This window comes from Mustelus asterias, chromosome 2 (assembly GCF_964213995.1).
Source record: "Mustelus asterias chromosome 2, sMusAst1.hap1.1, whole genome shotgun sequence".
Lineage (NCBI taxonomy): Eukaryota > Metazoa > Chordata > Chondrichthyes > Carcharhiniformes > Triakidae > Mustelus > Mustelus asterias.
In genome coordinates this window covers 81,791,442-81,806,355 of record NC_135802.1, presented here as the reverse complement: position 1 = coordinate 81,806,355, position 14,914 = coordinate 81,791,442, and the positions used below count along the sequence as shown (strand labels likewise).

The following is a 14,914-nucleotide window of genomic DNA, read 5'->3' as shown; positions in this document are numbered from 1 at the left end:
ATGGCTACTCCATCTAACCTACACACCTTGGACACCACGAGGCAATATTGTATGGCCAATCCACCTAACCTGCATATCTGGACTGTGAAAGGAAACCGGAGCACCTGAAGCAAACCCACGCAGACACCAGGAGAACGTGCAAATTCCACACAGGCAATCACCCAAGGCCAGAATCAAACCTGGGTCCCTGACGCTGAGGCAGCAGTACCACCAACCACTGTGGTGCCCGGTAGGACAGGGTATAAATCAAGAAATAAAACAGGGGCTTGCAAGAAAGGTATTGTGATAATCAGAGGATTTTAATCTTTATGTAGATTGGACCAAATTGGCAAAAGTAACCTGGATGAGTTTAGAGAGTGCAATATAGACAGGTTCATTAAGCAATATATTCTGCAACTAATCAGGGAACAGGGACTTTTTGCCTGGTAATGTGAACAGGACAGGAGCAATTTGCGAAATTATCATGTTAACTTTCAGTTTGAGTGAGAAATTGTGTTCCGAAACTATTGTCTTAAACTTAAATAAAGGCAATTACAAGGTTGCTAAGCTGGAATGGGAAAATAGATTAAAAGGCAAGACAGTAGAGAAACTGTGGCAGACATCCAAGGAGAAATTTCAAAACTCTTAGCAAAGATGTATTCCACTGAGAAGGATAGACTCAACGAAAAGGATGCACTCACTGGCTAACTATGGACATTAAGGATAGCATTAAATTGAAAGAAAATACAGCAAAGGTTAGTGGGAGGTCAGAAGATTAAACAGATTTTAGAAACCAGCAAAGAATCACTGAAAAAATAATGGTCCGAAACGTCCAGAGCCTATGTCCAATGCTGATCAGAGAATTACTTGCACATGTTACAAAAGGACCCCCTTTTTATGGCATTAGATGCTGTCAGTGTTTAAAGGTCCTTGAGCTTCTCAGTGTGTTAGTAAATGAGTGTAAGAATAAGTGAATGAGAGTAAATGGACAAGTGTATACTTAAGTGGGTGAGGTAAATAGGTGGGGGAATAGGGTGGCAGTTGGCCGAGATTGACAGAATTGGTGCATGGGTAGGTGGGTCAGGGGATGGTCGGGTTAAGAGATGACAAGGGGTTGGTGGGGAAGTAGAGTGGTGGCTATCTGGTTGTGTGGAGAGGAGTCAGGGATGTTGAGGGTCTTCATTTTATAGTTACCCAGGAGTTACAGTAAGTTTTTCTGTCTAACATTCCCTGGGTAACAAGATAAGCAAGTTGGAACTGTCCGAAGTCTCCAATTCTGACACAGAGTTGAAGACTCTTTCCAGATGGTCCAAGGAAACAGAATTGCCCATCAGAAGTTCAAACTTCCCTTGCAATTCCTACAAAGCATCAGGCCTTCCAAGGGATCCCAAAGCACATCTTGGGGAGTATGTCCAGTGACCGACAATTTGAAGATCATACAATCTGAGCCAATGAGGGAGAAATTAGAAAGCTAGAAATATAAAAAAGATAAATGAAAAATAACTAGAGTGAGCATTGGTTCCTTAGGGGCTGAGAGAGGGGAATTTATAATGGGAAACAAGGAAATGGTAGTAAGTGTTGAATAGGTATTTTATGTCTGTCTTCACTGTGGAAGACATAAAAAGAGGGAGGGAGGAACTTTAAAAATATCATAATCACTCGGAAAAAGATACAGGGAAAACTATTAAAATTAAAGGTTGACAAGTCCCCTGGACTTGATTGTTTTCATCTTTAAAAAAGTGACTACAGAGATGGATGCACAAGTTACAATCTTCCACAATTGCTATATTCTGGAATGGTCCCAACAAATTAGAAAATCTTTATTGCAAAACCTCTATTCTATAAAGGAGGAAAACAGAAAGCAGGAAACTATAGGTCTAATACCTATTATCGGGAAACCGCTAGAATCCATTGTTAAAGAGGTAGTAAGTAGCAAGACATTTAGAAAAATCATAATACAACTATATGAATGTGGCTTTGTGAGAAGAAAATCCTGTCTGGCATTTTTCTTTTGAGTTCTTTGAAAATCTAACAGGGTGGATAAACGAGAACCCAGAAACGCAGTGTATTTGGGTTCCAAAAGACATTTGATAAGTTGCCACAGAAAAGATTACTGCACACAAGATAAAAGCTCCTGGTGTTGGGGGCAACATATTAGCGTGGCTGATGAAATTCAACGTGGGCAAGTGCGAGGTCGTACACTTTGGAAAAAAGAATAGAGGCATGGACTATTTTCTAAACGGTGACAAAATTCATAATGCTAAAGTGCAAAGGGACTTGGGAGTCCTAGTCCAGGATTCTCTAAAGGTAAACTTGCAGGTTGAGTCCGTAATTAAGAAAGCAAATGTAATGTTGTCATTTATCTCAAGAGGCTTGGAATACAAAAGCAGGGATGTACTTCTGAGGCTTTATAAAGCACTGGTTAGGCCCCATTTGGAGTACTGTGAGCAATTTTGGGCCCCACACCTCAGGAAGGACATACTGGCACTGGAGCGGGTCCAGCGGAGATTCACACGGATGATCCCAGGAATGGTAGGCCTGACATACGATGAACGTCTGAAGATCGTGGGATTATATTCATTGGAGTTTAGGAGGTTGAGGGGAGATCTGATAGAAACTTACAAGATAATGAACGGCTTAGATAGGATGGACGTAGGGAAGTTGTTTCCATTAACAGGGGAGACTAGGACGCGGGGGCACAGCCTTAGAATAAAAGGGAGTCACTTTAGAACAGAGATGAGGAGAAATTTCTTCAGCCAGAGAGTGGTGGGTCTGTGGAATTCATTGCCACAGAGGGCTGTGGAGGCCGAGACGTTGAGCGTCTTCAAGACAGAAATTGATAAATTCTTGATTTCTCGAGGAATTAAGGGCTATGGGGAGAGAGCGGGTAAATGGAGTTGAAATCAACCATGATTGAATGGTGGAGTGGACTCGATGGGCCGAATGGCCTTACTTCCGCTCCTATGTCTTATGGTCTTATGGTCTTATAGAGGATTGGCTAACTAACAGGAAACAGAGAGATGGGATAAATTGGTCATTTTCAGGTTGGAAAATTGTGGTCATTGTAGTCCTCAAGAAGCAGTGCTGGAGCCTCAAATACTTACAATCTATATTACCGATTTGGATGAAGGGGCAGACTGTATTGTAGCTAACTCTGATAATACAACGGTCGATAGGAAAGCAAGTTGTGAAGAGGATACAAGGAGTCTGCAAAGGGATATAGATAGGTTGAGTGGGCAAAAATTGACAGGTTAAATATAATGTGGGAAAATGTGAGATTGTTCACTTTGGCAACAGAAAAGCAAAACATTAGTTAAATGGAGAGAATTTGAAGAACATTGCAGTACAGAGGGATCTGGGTGTCCTTGTACATGAATCACAAAAATTTCACAAAAGTCACAGGTACAGCAAGTATTCAGAAAGTAAATGGAATATCAGCCTTCATTGCAAGAGGGATGGTATAAAGAAGTAGTAAAGTATTACTAAAGCTATACGGAATATTGGTGAGACAGCACATTGAGCACTATGTAACAGTTTTGGTCTCCTTGCACAAGGAGGGATAAACTACCATTGGAAACAGTTCAGAGAAGGCTAGGCTAATGCCTGGGATGAATGGTTGCCTTACGAAGAAAGGATGAGCATGTTGGGCCAATATTCATTGCAGTGTAGATGAGAGATGATCTTGAAATACATTCTAAGGAGGCTTGACAGGGTAGATGATGCAAGGATGTTTCTTCTCGTGGGGGAATCTAGAATTCGAGGGCACAGTTTAAAAATGAGGTTCCCATTTAAAATAGAGATGGGAGAGATTTCTTCTCTGAAGGTAGTTTGTCTTTGGAATTCTCTTCCAGAGAGAGCAGTGGAGGCTGGGTCATTGAATATATTACAAGGCTAAGTTTGCCAGATTTTTAAACAAGGGAGTTATGGCCACAATCAGATCACCAGTTACCTTATCAAAAAGGTGGAACAGGCATGATGGGCCAAATGGCCTACATCTGCTCCCATTTCTTATGATAATTCCTTAATTAGAATAGGGCATAATACATGACAGACTCTGTTGCACATGGTACTAGCAAGAGGCTTTCATGCACATTAATTTTCTCTCGATTACTATTATGTATTCTAATTAAAAACTAACAAGTTTTAAAAGATGGTCTTGAATTGTAGGACTGACAACACAACATTTTGATGGTAGACATGCATCACATCGTAGTGGTATTTTATTAGCAGAAGTTACAAATGAAGAATGGACATTTAGCTCATCTCTCTAGTACTTAAACTCAACAGCATTCACCTGCATCTTGAACCTACCCCCCGCCTCAACTATAACTTTGATTACACTTCCTTACACAGTGAGCATTTTGATCGATCAATCAAGATTTTTTACCCCCCAAGTTTTATGTAGAATCTCCAACTATAGAAATACAAACATACATAAAACAGTAGTAGCTACCACAAATTCTGTTTGACCTACCTGCAACATACAGAAACTTGCTGTCTGTACATCACCAGTCCGATCCACATAACTCTCCATTAGGTCAATGCCATCCTTTGTGAGGCCTGTCAATAGGATTCCCTCAAGGTTTCCAGCTTCTTTCATTTCATTAGTTAGTTTGTCAATATATCGAAGGATCTAAAAAGAACAAAATCATTTGTCAATATACTGAAGGTGCTTAGGAACAGGATGATTTCAATTTTCAACATTAAACAATTACATTTGTGCAATATTTAGGATAAAACTGCTACATGCTGAAAAGTAAATAAAACTTCTGTTCACAATTTCACCAAATTTTGTTTTGTTTATGAGTCCAATTCAGAGTCCAATTCAGAGTCCAATCAAGTGAGACATTCCAGATCCAAGCTGACAAGACAGGATCACGACTTCCTGTCTTGGGTTTGATCTACATGATCCAAGCTGATTGGAGTAGGCGTTGCACCTCCTCCAAGGCTCCATCTCATTCTTATCTTAGCCAAAAGGCTGAGATGCCACTTTTAAAAATAGCTTCAAATGAAGCCACAATGTAACCTTATGACTTCAACCAATGTCAATACTACACTTGATCTTATTGTGCAAACATATCATGGTAATCAAATTTTAGCAAATGCAAGAACATGTTCACAAACTTATTTCAATACTAAAAGTTTTCTAGTTCATAGATATTACTTCCTCTGTTAAGCCTGTGAGAGTCTAAGATCTCACTGTATAACACAAATGCACACACTGCTCTCAAGCTTGCTCTGCCATTCAAGCTGATTTGATAGTAACCTCAACCCCACTTTCCTGCTTATCCCCAATAAGCTTTTATGTCCTTGTTAATCAGGAATTTATCTTGTTCTGCCTTTAAAATATTCAAAGACATGGCTTCCATTGCCTTTTGAAGAAGAGTTCAAAGACTCATGACTCTCAGAAAAAAATGTCTTCATCTTTTTTTAAAAAGAGCGCCACCTCATTTTTAAAAAGTGACCCCCTAATTCTAGATTCTCCCACAAGAGGGAACATTTTCTCCACATCCATCCTGTCAAGACCTCTCAGGATCTTAAAAGGTTTTGATCAAGTTACCCCTTATTCTTCTAAAATCCAGTGGATACAAGCCTAATTTGTCCAACCTTTCCTCAGAAGACAACTTGCTCATTCCTCCATTAGTAAACTTTCTCAAAAGTTAAAAGTATATTTGTGTCACAAATAGACTTACATTAACACTGCAATGAAGTTACTGTGAAAATCCCTTAGTTGACACGCTCTAGCGCTTATTCAGGTACACAGAGGGAGAATTTAACATAACCAATGCACCTAACCAGCATGTCTTTCGGACTGAGGGAGAAAACTGAAGCACCAGAGGAAACCCATGCAGACACGGGGAGAACATGCAGACTCCTCACAAACAGTGACCCAAGCCAGGAATTGAACCTGGGTCTCTAGCGCTGTGAGGCAGCAGTGCTCACCGCTGTGCCACCTTTTCTGAATTGATTCTAACATATTTAGTTCTTTCCTTATGGAGACCACCAATATTGTACACGGTGCTCCAAATGGGATCTCTCCATTTCCTGATAATACTGAAGCATACCGAATATTGGGTGGCACAGTAGCACAGTGGTTAGCATTGCAACCTCAGCGCCAGGGACCCGGGTTCGATTCCCGGCTTGGGTCACTGTCTGTGTGGAGTTTGCATGTTCTCCCTGTGTCTGCGTGGGTTTCCTCCAGGTGCTCCGGTTTCCTCCCACATTCTGAAAGACGTACTGGTTAGGTGCATTGTCCCAAACTGGTGCCGGACTGTGGTGACTAGGGGAATTTCACAGTAACGTCATTGCAATGTTAATGTAAGCCTTACTTGTGACTAATAAATAAACTTTTTAAAAAACCTTACTATTTTAATTAATTTCCCTCAGTAAATGATAACATTGTATTAACTTTTCTAATTACTTGCTGTACCTGCCTTGTGATTCATGCACTAGGGCACCCAGATCCCGCTGAATCTTAAGCCTCGGCAATCTCTCACCATCAAGAGAATGTTTCTTTAACTCTTCCTGCCAAAATGAGGAATTTCATTCGCCCACATTATACTCCATTTGCTAGATCTTTTTCCAGTTACTTAAACCTATGTCTCTTTGTAGCCTCATGTCCTCTTCACAATTTGCTTTTCTACCTATCTTGGTGTTGTCAACAAATGTAGCAACCATACCTTCAGTCCTTTCATCCAAGTTATTTATAGAAATTGTAAAAAGTTGAAAGCCCAGGGTTGATCCCTGTGGCACACCACTCGTCATATCCAACCAACCAGAAAAAAAAACATTTATGCCAATTGTTTCCTGTTAGCTAGCCAATCTTCTAACTATGCCAATATGCTACCCCCTAGACCATGAGCTTTAATTTGCCACAGGAACCTTTCACATGACACCTTATCAGATGCCATCCGGAAATTTAAGTGCAGTGCACCCACCAGGTCCCCTTTATCCACCACACACGACTCCGTCAAAGAACTCCAATAAATTGGTTAAGCATGACTTGCCTTTCACACACCCATGTTGAATCTGGCTGATTGTCTTGAATTTTCTAGTGCTCTGCTATAACATCTGGCATTTTCCCCATGATAGATGTTAGGCTAATGGACCTATAATTTCCTACTTTCTGTCTCCCTCTCTTTATGAATATTTTCCAATCTAATTGTACTTTCCCCAAATCTATGAAATATTGGAAAATCAAAACCACTGTATCAACTATCTCACTTCTTTCAAGACTTTAGGGTGAAGTCCATCAGACCAGGGGATCTGTTGTCCGTCAAACCCAACAACTTGCTCAATATCACTTCCCTGTTGATTATAATTTTCCTAAGTTCCTCCCTCCTTTTCATTTCCGGACTTAGTTATTTCTGGGATGCTACTCGTGTCCTCTATAGTGTAGACTGGCACAAAATACCTGTTTATCTACCATCTCCCTATTTTCCATCATCAATTCCCCAGATGCACTTTCTATTGGGCCAATGCTCACTTTGTTAACCCTATTCTTATTTAAATAACTATAGAAACTCTTCCTATCTGTCTTTACATTACTAGCTAGCTTTCTCTTGTAATCTAATTTTTCGCTCCTTATTCTTTTTGCCATTAAAAATCTAAACGGCTATTTCACCAAAATTGTTCAAATAATCACAATAGCCATTGCCAATAATAGATCCTTGGAATGACAGTTCCCAGTGAGAATAGGACAGGCGTTTAAAGTAAGAGGACAAGGGTTGGGTAGGAGTCATGGTAAAGTTAGCAGTCAGAGGGTTAAATAGCATGGGTTATGTTGTGGCAGGTACAAGATGGTATGCAACGACGCCAGCAAACAAACTGGAAAGTGAAAGTGGTCTGCCACCAAACCACCAGGAAGACAAACAGAATGGATTATATTTCCCCGCAGGGATGGGAAACCGACGTTGCAACTGCATCCTGAGGGGTGGGAAGAGAAAATAATCACACATTGGGATTTTCAGAGACACCCCTTAATTGGCATGAAGCCAGGTTCCCTGTCCAATTAAGGATAGCATATGGGTTCTAAAAGCTGGAGAGCCGGAGATCTTCCGGTATGAGGGGCAACAGGTTGTGATAGCAGGTAAACAACAGGGAGGATCAACATGGAGGTGCTCTCTCAACAACTTCTTCAAAACTTTAACAATAAGTGGTTCTTGCAGCCTCGTCACCAGCCCTCTCAGGATAGCATGAAACTGGTCTTGCACCCAGGCAAGCAAGGAGTACTTACTGGTGGACACCCATGTCCAAGTAGCTAATTGGTCCTGGCAGTACAGGAAACGGGAGGCTGACTGGAAACTTCCACCTCCTCAAAATTAGCCCACAGCAAAAAGGTCAGCACACCAGCCAAAATGCCAGCCTATCCTTTACCATTCTCACCCCAGCTGTTCCCAAACACAGTAACAACAATTTGTATTTCTTTAAAATGCCTGTGGAATCTATAATTGTTTTTAGAAATGCTTAAAAAGGACTAAGATTCCTTAAGAGTTTTCCTCAATTGTAAAGGCAGCAATTGTAATTTTCATGGATAACAAGAACCGACCTGGAGCAGCACTAACAGAAAGGAAGATCAGGCCAGAAGTTGTGTGGTTGTCAAACACAAAGGAAAACTGCAGACACAAATGACAGCTAGAGGCAGGAGACGCACTCTCAGAAACAATGCAATCGGGTTAAAAAGGTCTAAAATCTGCAAGGAAAAGAGCTGGGTGTTTTACCAGCAGTGGCCAAACCATGAACTGGAGTGTTAGAATCATAGAATCCCTACAGAAGGAGGCCATTCGGCCGATCGAGTCTGCACCAACCACAATCCCACCCAGGCCCTATCCCCATGCATTTACCCTAGCTAGCTCCCCTGACACTAAGGGTCAATTTAGCATGGCCAATCCACCTAACCTGCACATCTTTGGACTGTGGGAGGAAACCAGAGCACAAGAGGAAACCCAAGGGGAGAACGTGCAAACTCCACACTGACAGTGACCCGAGGCTGGAATTGAATCCAGGTCCCTGGCACCGTGAGGCAGCAATGTTAAACACTGTGCCACCATGCCATCCTGTCACGTCGCAGTTTGCTGAAAAGGATCACTGGTTGTGACACAAGTGCCTTGCTGATGATTATTATACCCCGAAACCAGAGGATGAAAGCAATTGTTACCCACCTGTATGAATAAAGAACAGCACATTGTGGAATAGTTTAGTTACATAATACCATAGATGTCGAAACTAAATGCTTGTGGTTGCACAAGATGCATCTTTGTTGGAACAACTATTTAAAATTTATCTTTTTATTTGAAGTATCATTTGCCTGTTATTTCATGTTTAATTTGCATTGGTCCAGATTCATGTTAAAGTTACAGAAAGTAAAATCTCATTGGCAATTTCTTTATTTGGGGATCATACAGTAAATTTAGTTATTCTGGTATTCAGTTTTGACATGGTGATCAAATTGAATGACAAACCTGAGATTTTTAATAGACAGACTGGAATCTGTGTGCAAACATACATACCGAGCATTCATTCATAAATTTTATAATGGGAAAAGCCTTTTTGAAAAGAAACACCATCACACTCTGACAAGCTAAATGAATCAAAATGCTTGCCGAATATTTTCCTTCTGCCTTTTGCCAGTAACAAACATTTAATTCCCAAAATAAGATGTTAAAACACTATTAACAGTTATTTATCTCCCAATAACATTATTAAATTTACCCAATGGATTGTCTTTTTGGTCTTGCCTTCAGAAAAAAAATGCTTCAAGGCTTTCAGCCTGTTTGATTGAATATTTTTACCTCAGGAAAGTTAGGCAGAACTTTAAAATACATCCGTGCATCAGCTCATTCAGGTTTCAGAAATTCTTTACAATCTGCATATCACAGAACCATAAAATCCCCACAGTGCAGGAGGCCGCCATTCGGCCTATCGAGTCTCCACTGACTCTCCAAAAGAGCGCCTTACCCAGGCCCACCTCACGCCCTATCCCTATAATGCCACACATTTACCCCGCTAATCCCCTGACCTACACATCTCTGGACACTAAGGGGCAGTTTAGCATGGCGAATCCACCTAACCCACACATCAACAGGAGCTGATAAAAATGTAAGGATATGGAAGTCTTTCTGCCTTTCCATAAGTTTTAGTGAGGTTCTGAAGGAAATCAGTAGGAGTAGAAAAACAGTTTTGGGGAATGGGATTGAAACTGGATATCCAGGGCCTGAATCTTTATCCCAGAGTACTTAAGGAAGTGGCCCTAGAAATAACTGATCAATTGGTGGTCATTTTCCAAAATTATTTGGACTCTGAAATGGTTCCTACAGATTTGAGGGTAGCTAATGTAAGCCCACTATTCAAAAAGCAAGGTAGAGAGAAAGCAGGGAACTATAGACCAGTGAGCTTAACATTAGTATGGAGGTTGCTAGAGTCCATTATCAAGGATTTCATAGCACAGCATTTGGAAAGCAGTTAGCATGGATTTATGAAAGGGAAATCATCATTGACAAATCTACTGGAATTCTTGAGGATGTAACTAGTAGAGTTAACCATGTCGTTTATTTAGACTTTCAGAAGGCTTTCGACAAGGTCTCACATAGCAGATTACTATGTAAAGTTAAAGCGCATGTGATTGCAGGTAGTGCCTTGAGATGGATAGAAAGCTGGTTAGCAGACAAGAGACAGAGTTGGAATAAATGGTGTTGATTGGCAGGCAGTGGGGTATTGCAGGGATCTGTGCTAGGAGCCTATTATATATTAACGATTTGGACAAGGGAACTAAATGTATTATCTCCAAATTTGCAGATGATACAAAGCTGGGTGGGAAGCTGAGTTGTGAGGAGGATGCAGAGATGCTTCAGCATGAGTTGGACAGGCTCAAGTGAGTGGGCATATGCATGGCAGACATGGTATAATGTGGATAAATGTAAATGAGAGATTATCCACTTCGGTAGCAAAAAACAGGAAGGCAGATTATCTGAATAGCTATAAATTGAGAGAGGTGGATATTCAGCTAGATATTGGAGTCCTCGGGCATCAGTCGCTGAAAGTAAGCACGCAGGTACAGCAGGCAATATGGCGGCAAATGGTATCGTGCCTTAATAGCGATAGAATTTCAGTATAGGAATAGGGATGTTTTACTGCAATTGTATAGGCCGTTGCTGAGGGCACACCTCTAGTGTGTGCAGTTTTGGTGTCCTTATCTGAGGAAGGAAGTTCTTGCTATTGAGGGAGTGCAGCAAAGGTTTACCAATCTGATTCCTGAGATGGCAGGTCTGTCATATGAGGAGACACTATGTCGGCTAGGATTATATTCACTGGAGTTTAGAAGAGTGACAGGAGATCTCAGAAACTTACAAAATTCTAAGAGGATTAGACGGTAGATTCAGAAATAACGTTCCTAATGGTGGGGGAGTCCAGAACCAGGGGGCCATACCTTGAGCATAAGGGGTAAACCTTTTATGACTGAGGTGAGAAGAAATTTCTTCACCCAGTGTGGCAAATCTGTGGAATTCACTATCACAGAAAGTGGTTGAGGCCAAAGCATTGCGTGATTTCAAGAAATAATTAGATTGTGACTGAAGATGGAGTATTGCGTAAAGAAAGGCATTCTGATGTTCTGAGATGAACCAAAGACAGTTTGGGTCCTTTTTAGGTTTCTGGATCATGCTTTTCCCCACAACTTCCGAGTGGTAGAGCGAGCAGGTATAGTTCAGTAGCCAATTGATGGACTTGCAGAGGAATGCAGTTTACATAGCTGGCCCCCATTAAGTGTGAGAATAAGAGATTCTAAAATGGGAAAATATTGATGTAGAAGTGTAATGAAAACAATTTTCACAGCCAGGTGCTGGCCTTTCCAATTAACTGAAACCCCTTTCCAGGGTACTCAGATCACAATTCCCAGATGTTCCCTTTACATTTAAAATCTGGAACACATCTCCAGATCCTGTAAATCCCTTAAAATGCCAGTCGAACCCAAGAGCCCATCCTAATATGGTCAGGTTCTGCACCTCCTTCCCAATGTCCATCAAGCTACTCCCAAATACTGATGTTATAACAATTGGTTGCCAACATTAGTTGTCATAACACCCTTTTATGAAAACATGACTCACAATAAGCAATACCACTGAAGATCTGATAGTACAGTATAGTTTATATGTGCAGAAATATATTCCTATCCATTTCCCTTCTACAAAAACTTTACTTTGTCGCCTATCGTTTTTTTGTCAATTCTTCTCCATTATATTTCTACGGCCATGTTTATAATAAAACTACTCATGTAAACCTGTAAAATCATAATTGTATACACTTGCCAGTGACACCACAGGAAACATTGAAGGTGGAAGTGTCAATTACAAGGGGACACAGGTTCAAGGGGGAAGTTTGAGATGTAAGTGCCTGGAATGCGCTGCCAGAGGTGGTGGTGGAAGCAGGCACATTAGCAACATTTAAGAGGCATCGGGATGTGCATGAATAAGGAGAGAATAGTGGGATATGGATCGAGCAAGGGCAGAAGGTTTTTTTTTTAGTTAGGGGATCATGATCAGCATGGGCTTGGAGGGCCAAAGGGCCTGTTCCTGAGCTGCACTTTTCTTTGTTCTTTGAAACTCCTCCACTCCATACAATTCTACTTTTGTTTCCCAAAGTGTCCTGGTTTGCTACTTTACTACAAATCAGTAAAACTTTTCAAAAATCTCACACCAGTACAAGCTACTGTCTACAAAACTTTCCTTCCTGTTGTGATTCTTTACACCACTGTTTCTCAAGCACTTTTTCCGGCGACACGTTTTTACTAAATGGTCGTCCCTCATGACCCATGCCATGTTCACTTACGACTTGTCTCTGGCCCGCTCTTTCACATAACAAAATGATCCATGTCTACAATCAGTTTCTAAGAGAAAGAAAATTGGCACAGGACAGAATTTACTCAGAGAAAACAGGAAAAAGTTCAGGTGATCTTTGGGGATTATTTTTGGCAATCCATTTTTCAACATCTCGCAAACCATCCATGGGTCTTAACCCCCACTTTGAAAAACACTACTTTACACCCCACTCCTACATTATGTTTTTCATTATCCAATTTATACCCAGTTAGATAGAAATCGGCTATGTAAAATGCATTCCTCTGCAAGTCCATAATTTGACCACTGAGTGGAGCTACATTAACTGTTCCAGACAAAGTATCAAAACTCTTGATGTCACATTTTGTTCCTTAGTAAATTTTTAATGTCTGAAATAGGAGTTTAAGCATATTTTTTAAATATAGAATGTATATGATTTGTAACAGTAAATGATTCTGAATTGTCATTAAGTGCATTCCTTAGCATTTTTAATTCAAAGATCCAACCTCCCGTATCTGAGCTTGGTTTTGCGTTTGTCCAGAGCTGTGACACAAGCTAAATTTGGATTGTGCCATGTACCTAAAGTTGCAAGATGCATTAGGACCTGTCAACTGCATAAATACATTGTATTTTCTTCCATTTCTTGCAGTTGTTGCTCAAATGTATTTCATAATTATTTGAAAAAACTCAGAGGCAATTTTCATGGATTTATTCGACTAAAGTTAAATCAGGTCCACAATTTTTCTTAACGAAAAGGGAGGATGTGTGTGTGAGAGAGAGGAAAAGACAGTCTATCAATTGTGTATCTGTCAGAGCTTTTGTTTTATGTTCTGCAACTAGTGAAAAAATATCTAGTGAATTTAATATTTGTAGTTATATCATCAAGAGTTATAGGGAAAAAGGATTCTATTCCAGCTACAAAAAACATGGTGCGCATTACAGGTTGCAAAAAACTGGCATTGACAGCAGAGATTCAGAGAAAGGTACAAAAGCAATATGCAATAACTATCCCAAAATAAACTGGAATTAAAGGTAATGAAATGGTCAAATTAGGAACACAAAAAATTTCTCAATAGGGAAATGGTGCTTCATTTGATTTTTGGAAAGCAAGGGTGGAAAGTTACTAATGGGAAATAGTGATCACAAAATGAATAAAACAAAGTTGGCGGACTATAAAAAGGCAACATTTATAAAAGACGACCTGGCCTCAACCAACTAAATAAGAAGTCTCACAATACCAGGTTAAAGTCAACAGATTTATTTGCCTGAGAGTCCTCACTCACCTGAAGGAACGAAACTCCGAAAGCTTGTGCTGCCAAATAAACCTGTTGGACTTTAACCTGATGTTGTGATACTTCTTACTATGCTTACCCCAGTCCAACACTGCATCTCCACATCATCTCAACCAACTAGACAGAATTTAGAAGAATGAGAGAGGATCTCATAGAAACACAAAATCCTGATGGGACTGGACAGGCTAGATCTGTGAAGAATGTTCCCGATGTTTGGGAAGTACAGAACACAGGGATCACAGTCTAAGAATAAGGGATAAGCCATTCAGAACTGAGATGAGGAAGAACATCTTCATTTCGAGAGTTGTGAATCTGTGGAATTCTCTATCACAGAAAGCTGCGGGGGCCAGTTCGTTAGATATGTTCAAGAGGGAGCTGGACGTGGCCTTTGGAGCTAAAGGGGTCAAGGGGTATGGAGAGAAATGGGATAGTGAAAGTGCATGATCAGCCATGATCATATTGAATGGTGGTGCAGGCTCGAAGGGCTGAATGGCCTACTTCTGCACCTATTTTCTATGTTTACCAAACAGGCTGATAGATCAGTAGAAAGTAATCTTCATAGAAAAGAAATACATCTCCCAGGAAGATATAAAAGGAGATGGAAATAATCTACATTTAAATTAAAATGAAATTCAAAATGAAGGCATCTGATAAAATTATGCCCAATAATATTGACAGTAAATATGATGAATTTAATAATTGTATTGGGAAGTCAGGCGAGAGATTGGAAAGGATGAAAAAAATACATTAAAAAAACTAGATGTTATAAAGGAAAACGTCTAGATGTAAAAAAGCAAGGACTTTTTGAAGTAT

At 40.3% G+C, this 14,914-nt stretch overlaps 1 protein-coding gene across 8 annotated transcripts in view; it reads right to left on the bottom strand.

The window, feature by feature from the left end:
* Nucleotides 1-14,914, bottom strand: part of mios (missing oocyte, meiosis regulator, homolog (Drosophila)) — a 53,329-nt gene that overhangs the window by 13,005 nt on the left and 25,410 nt on the right. For all 8 annotated transcript variants that reach the window (XM_078238123.1, XM_078238134.1, XM_078238152.1 and 5 more), the window contains one exon: nucleotides 4,454-4,612. In XM_078238123.1, the coding sequence (XP_078094249.1) occupies nucleotides 4,454-4,612 (159 nt within the window). The remainder of the gene's footprint in view (nucleotides 1-4,453; nucleotides 4,613-14,914) is intronic.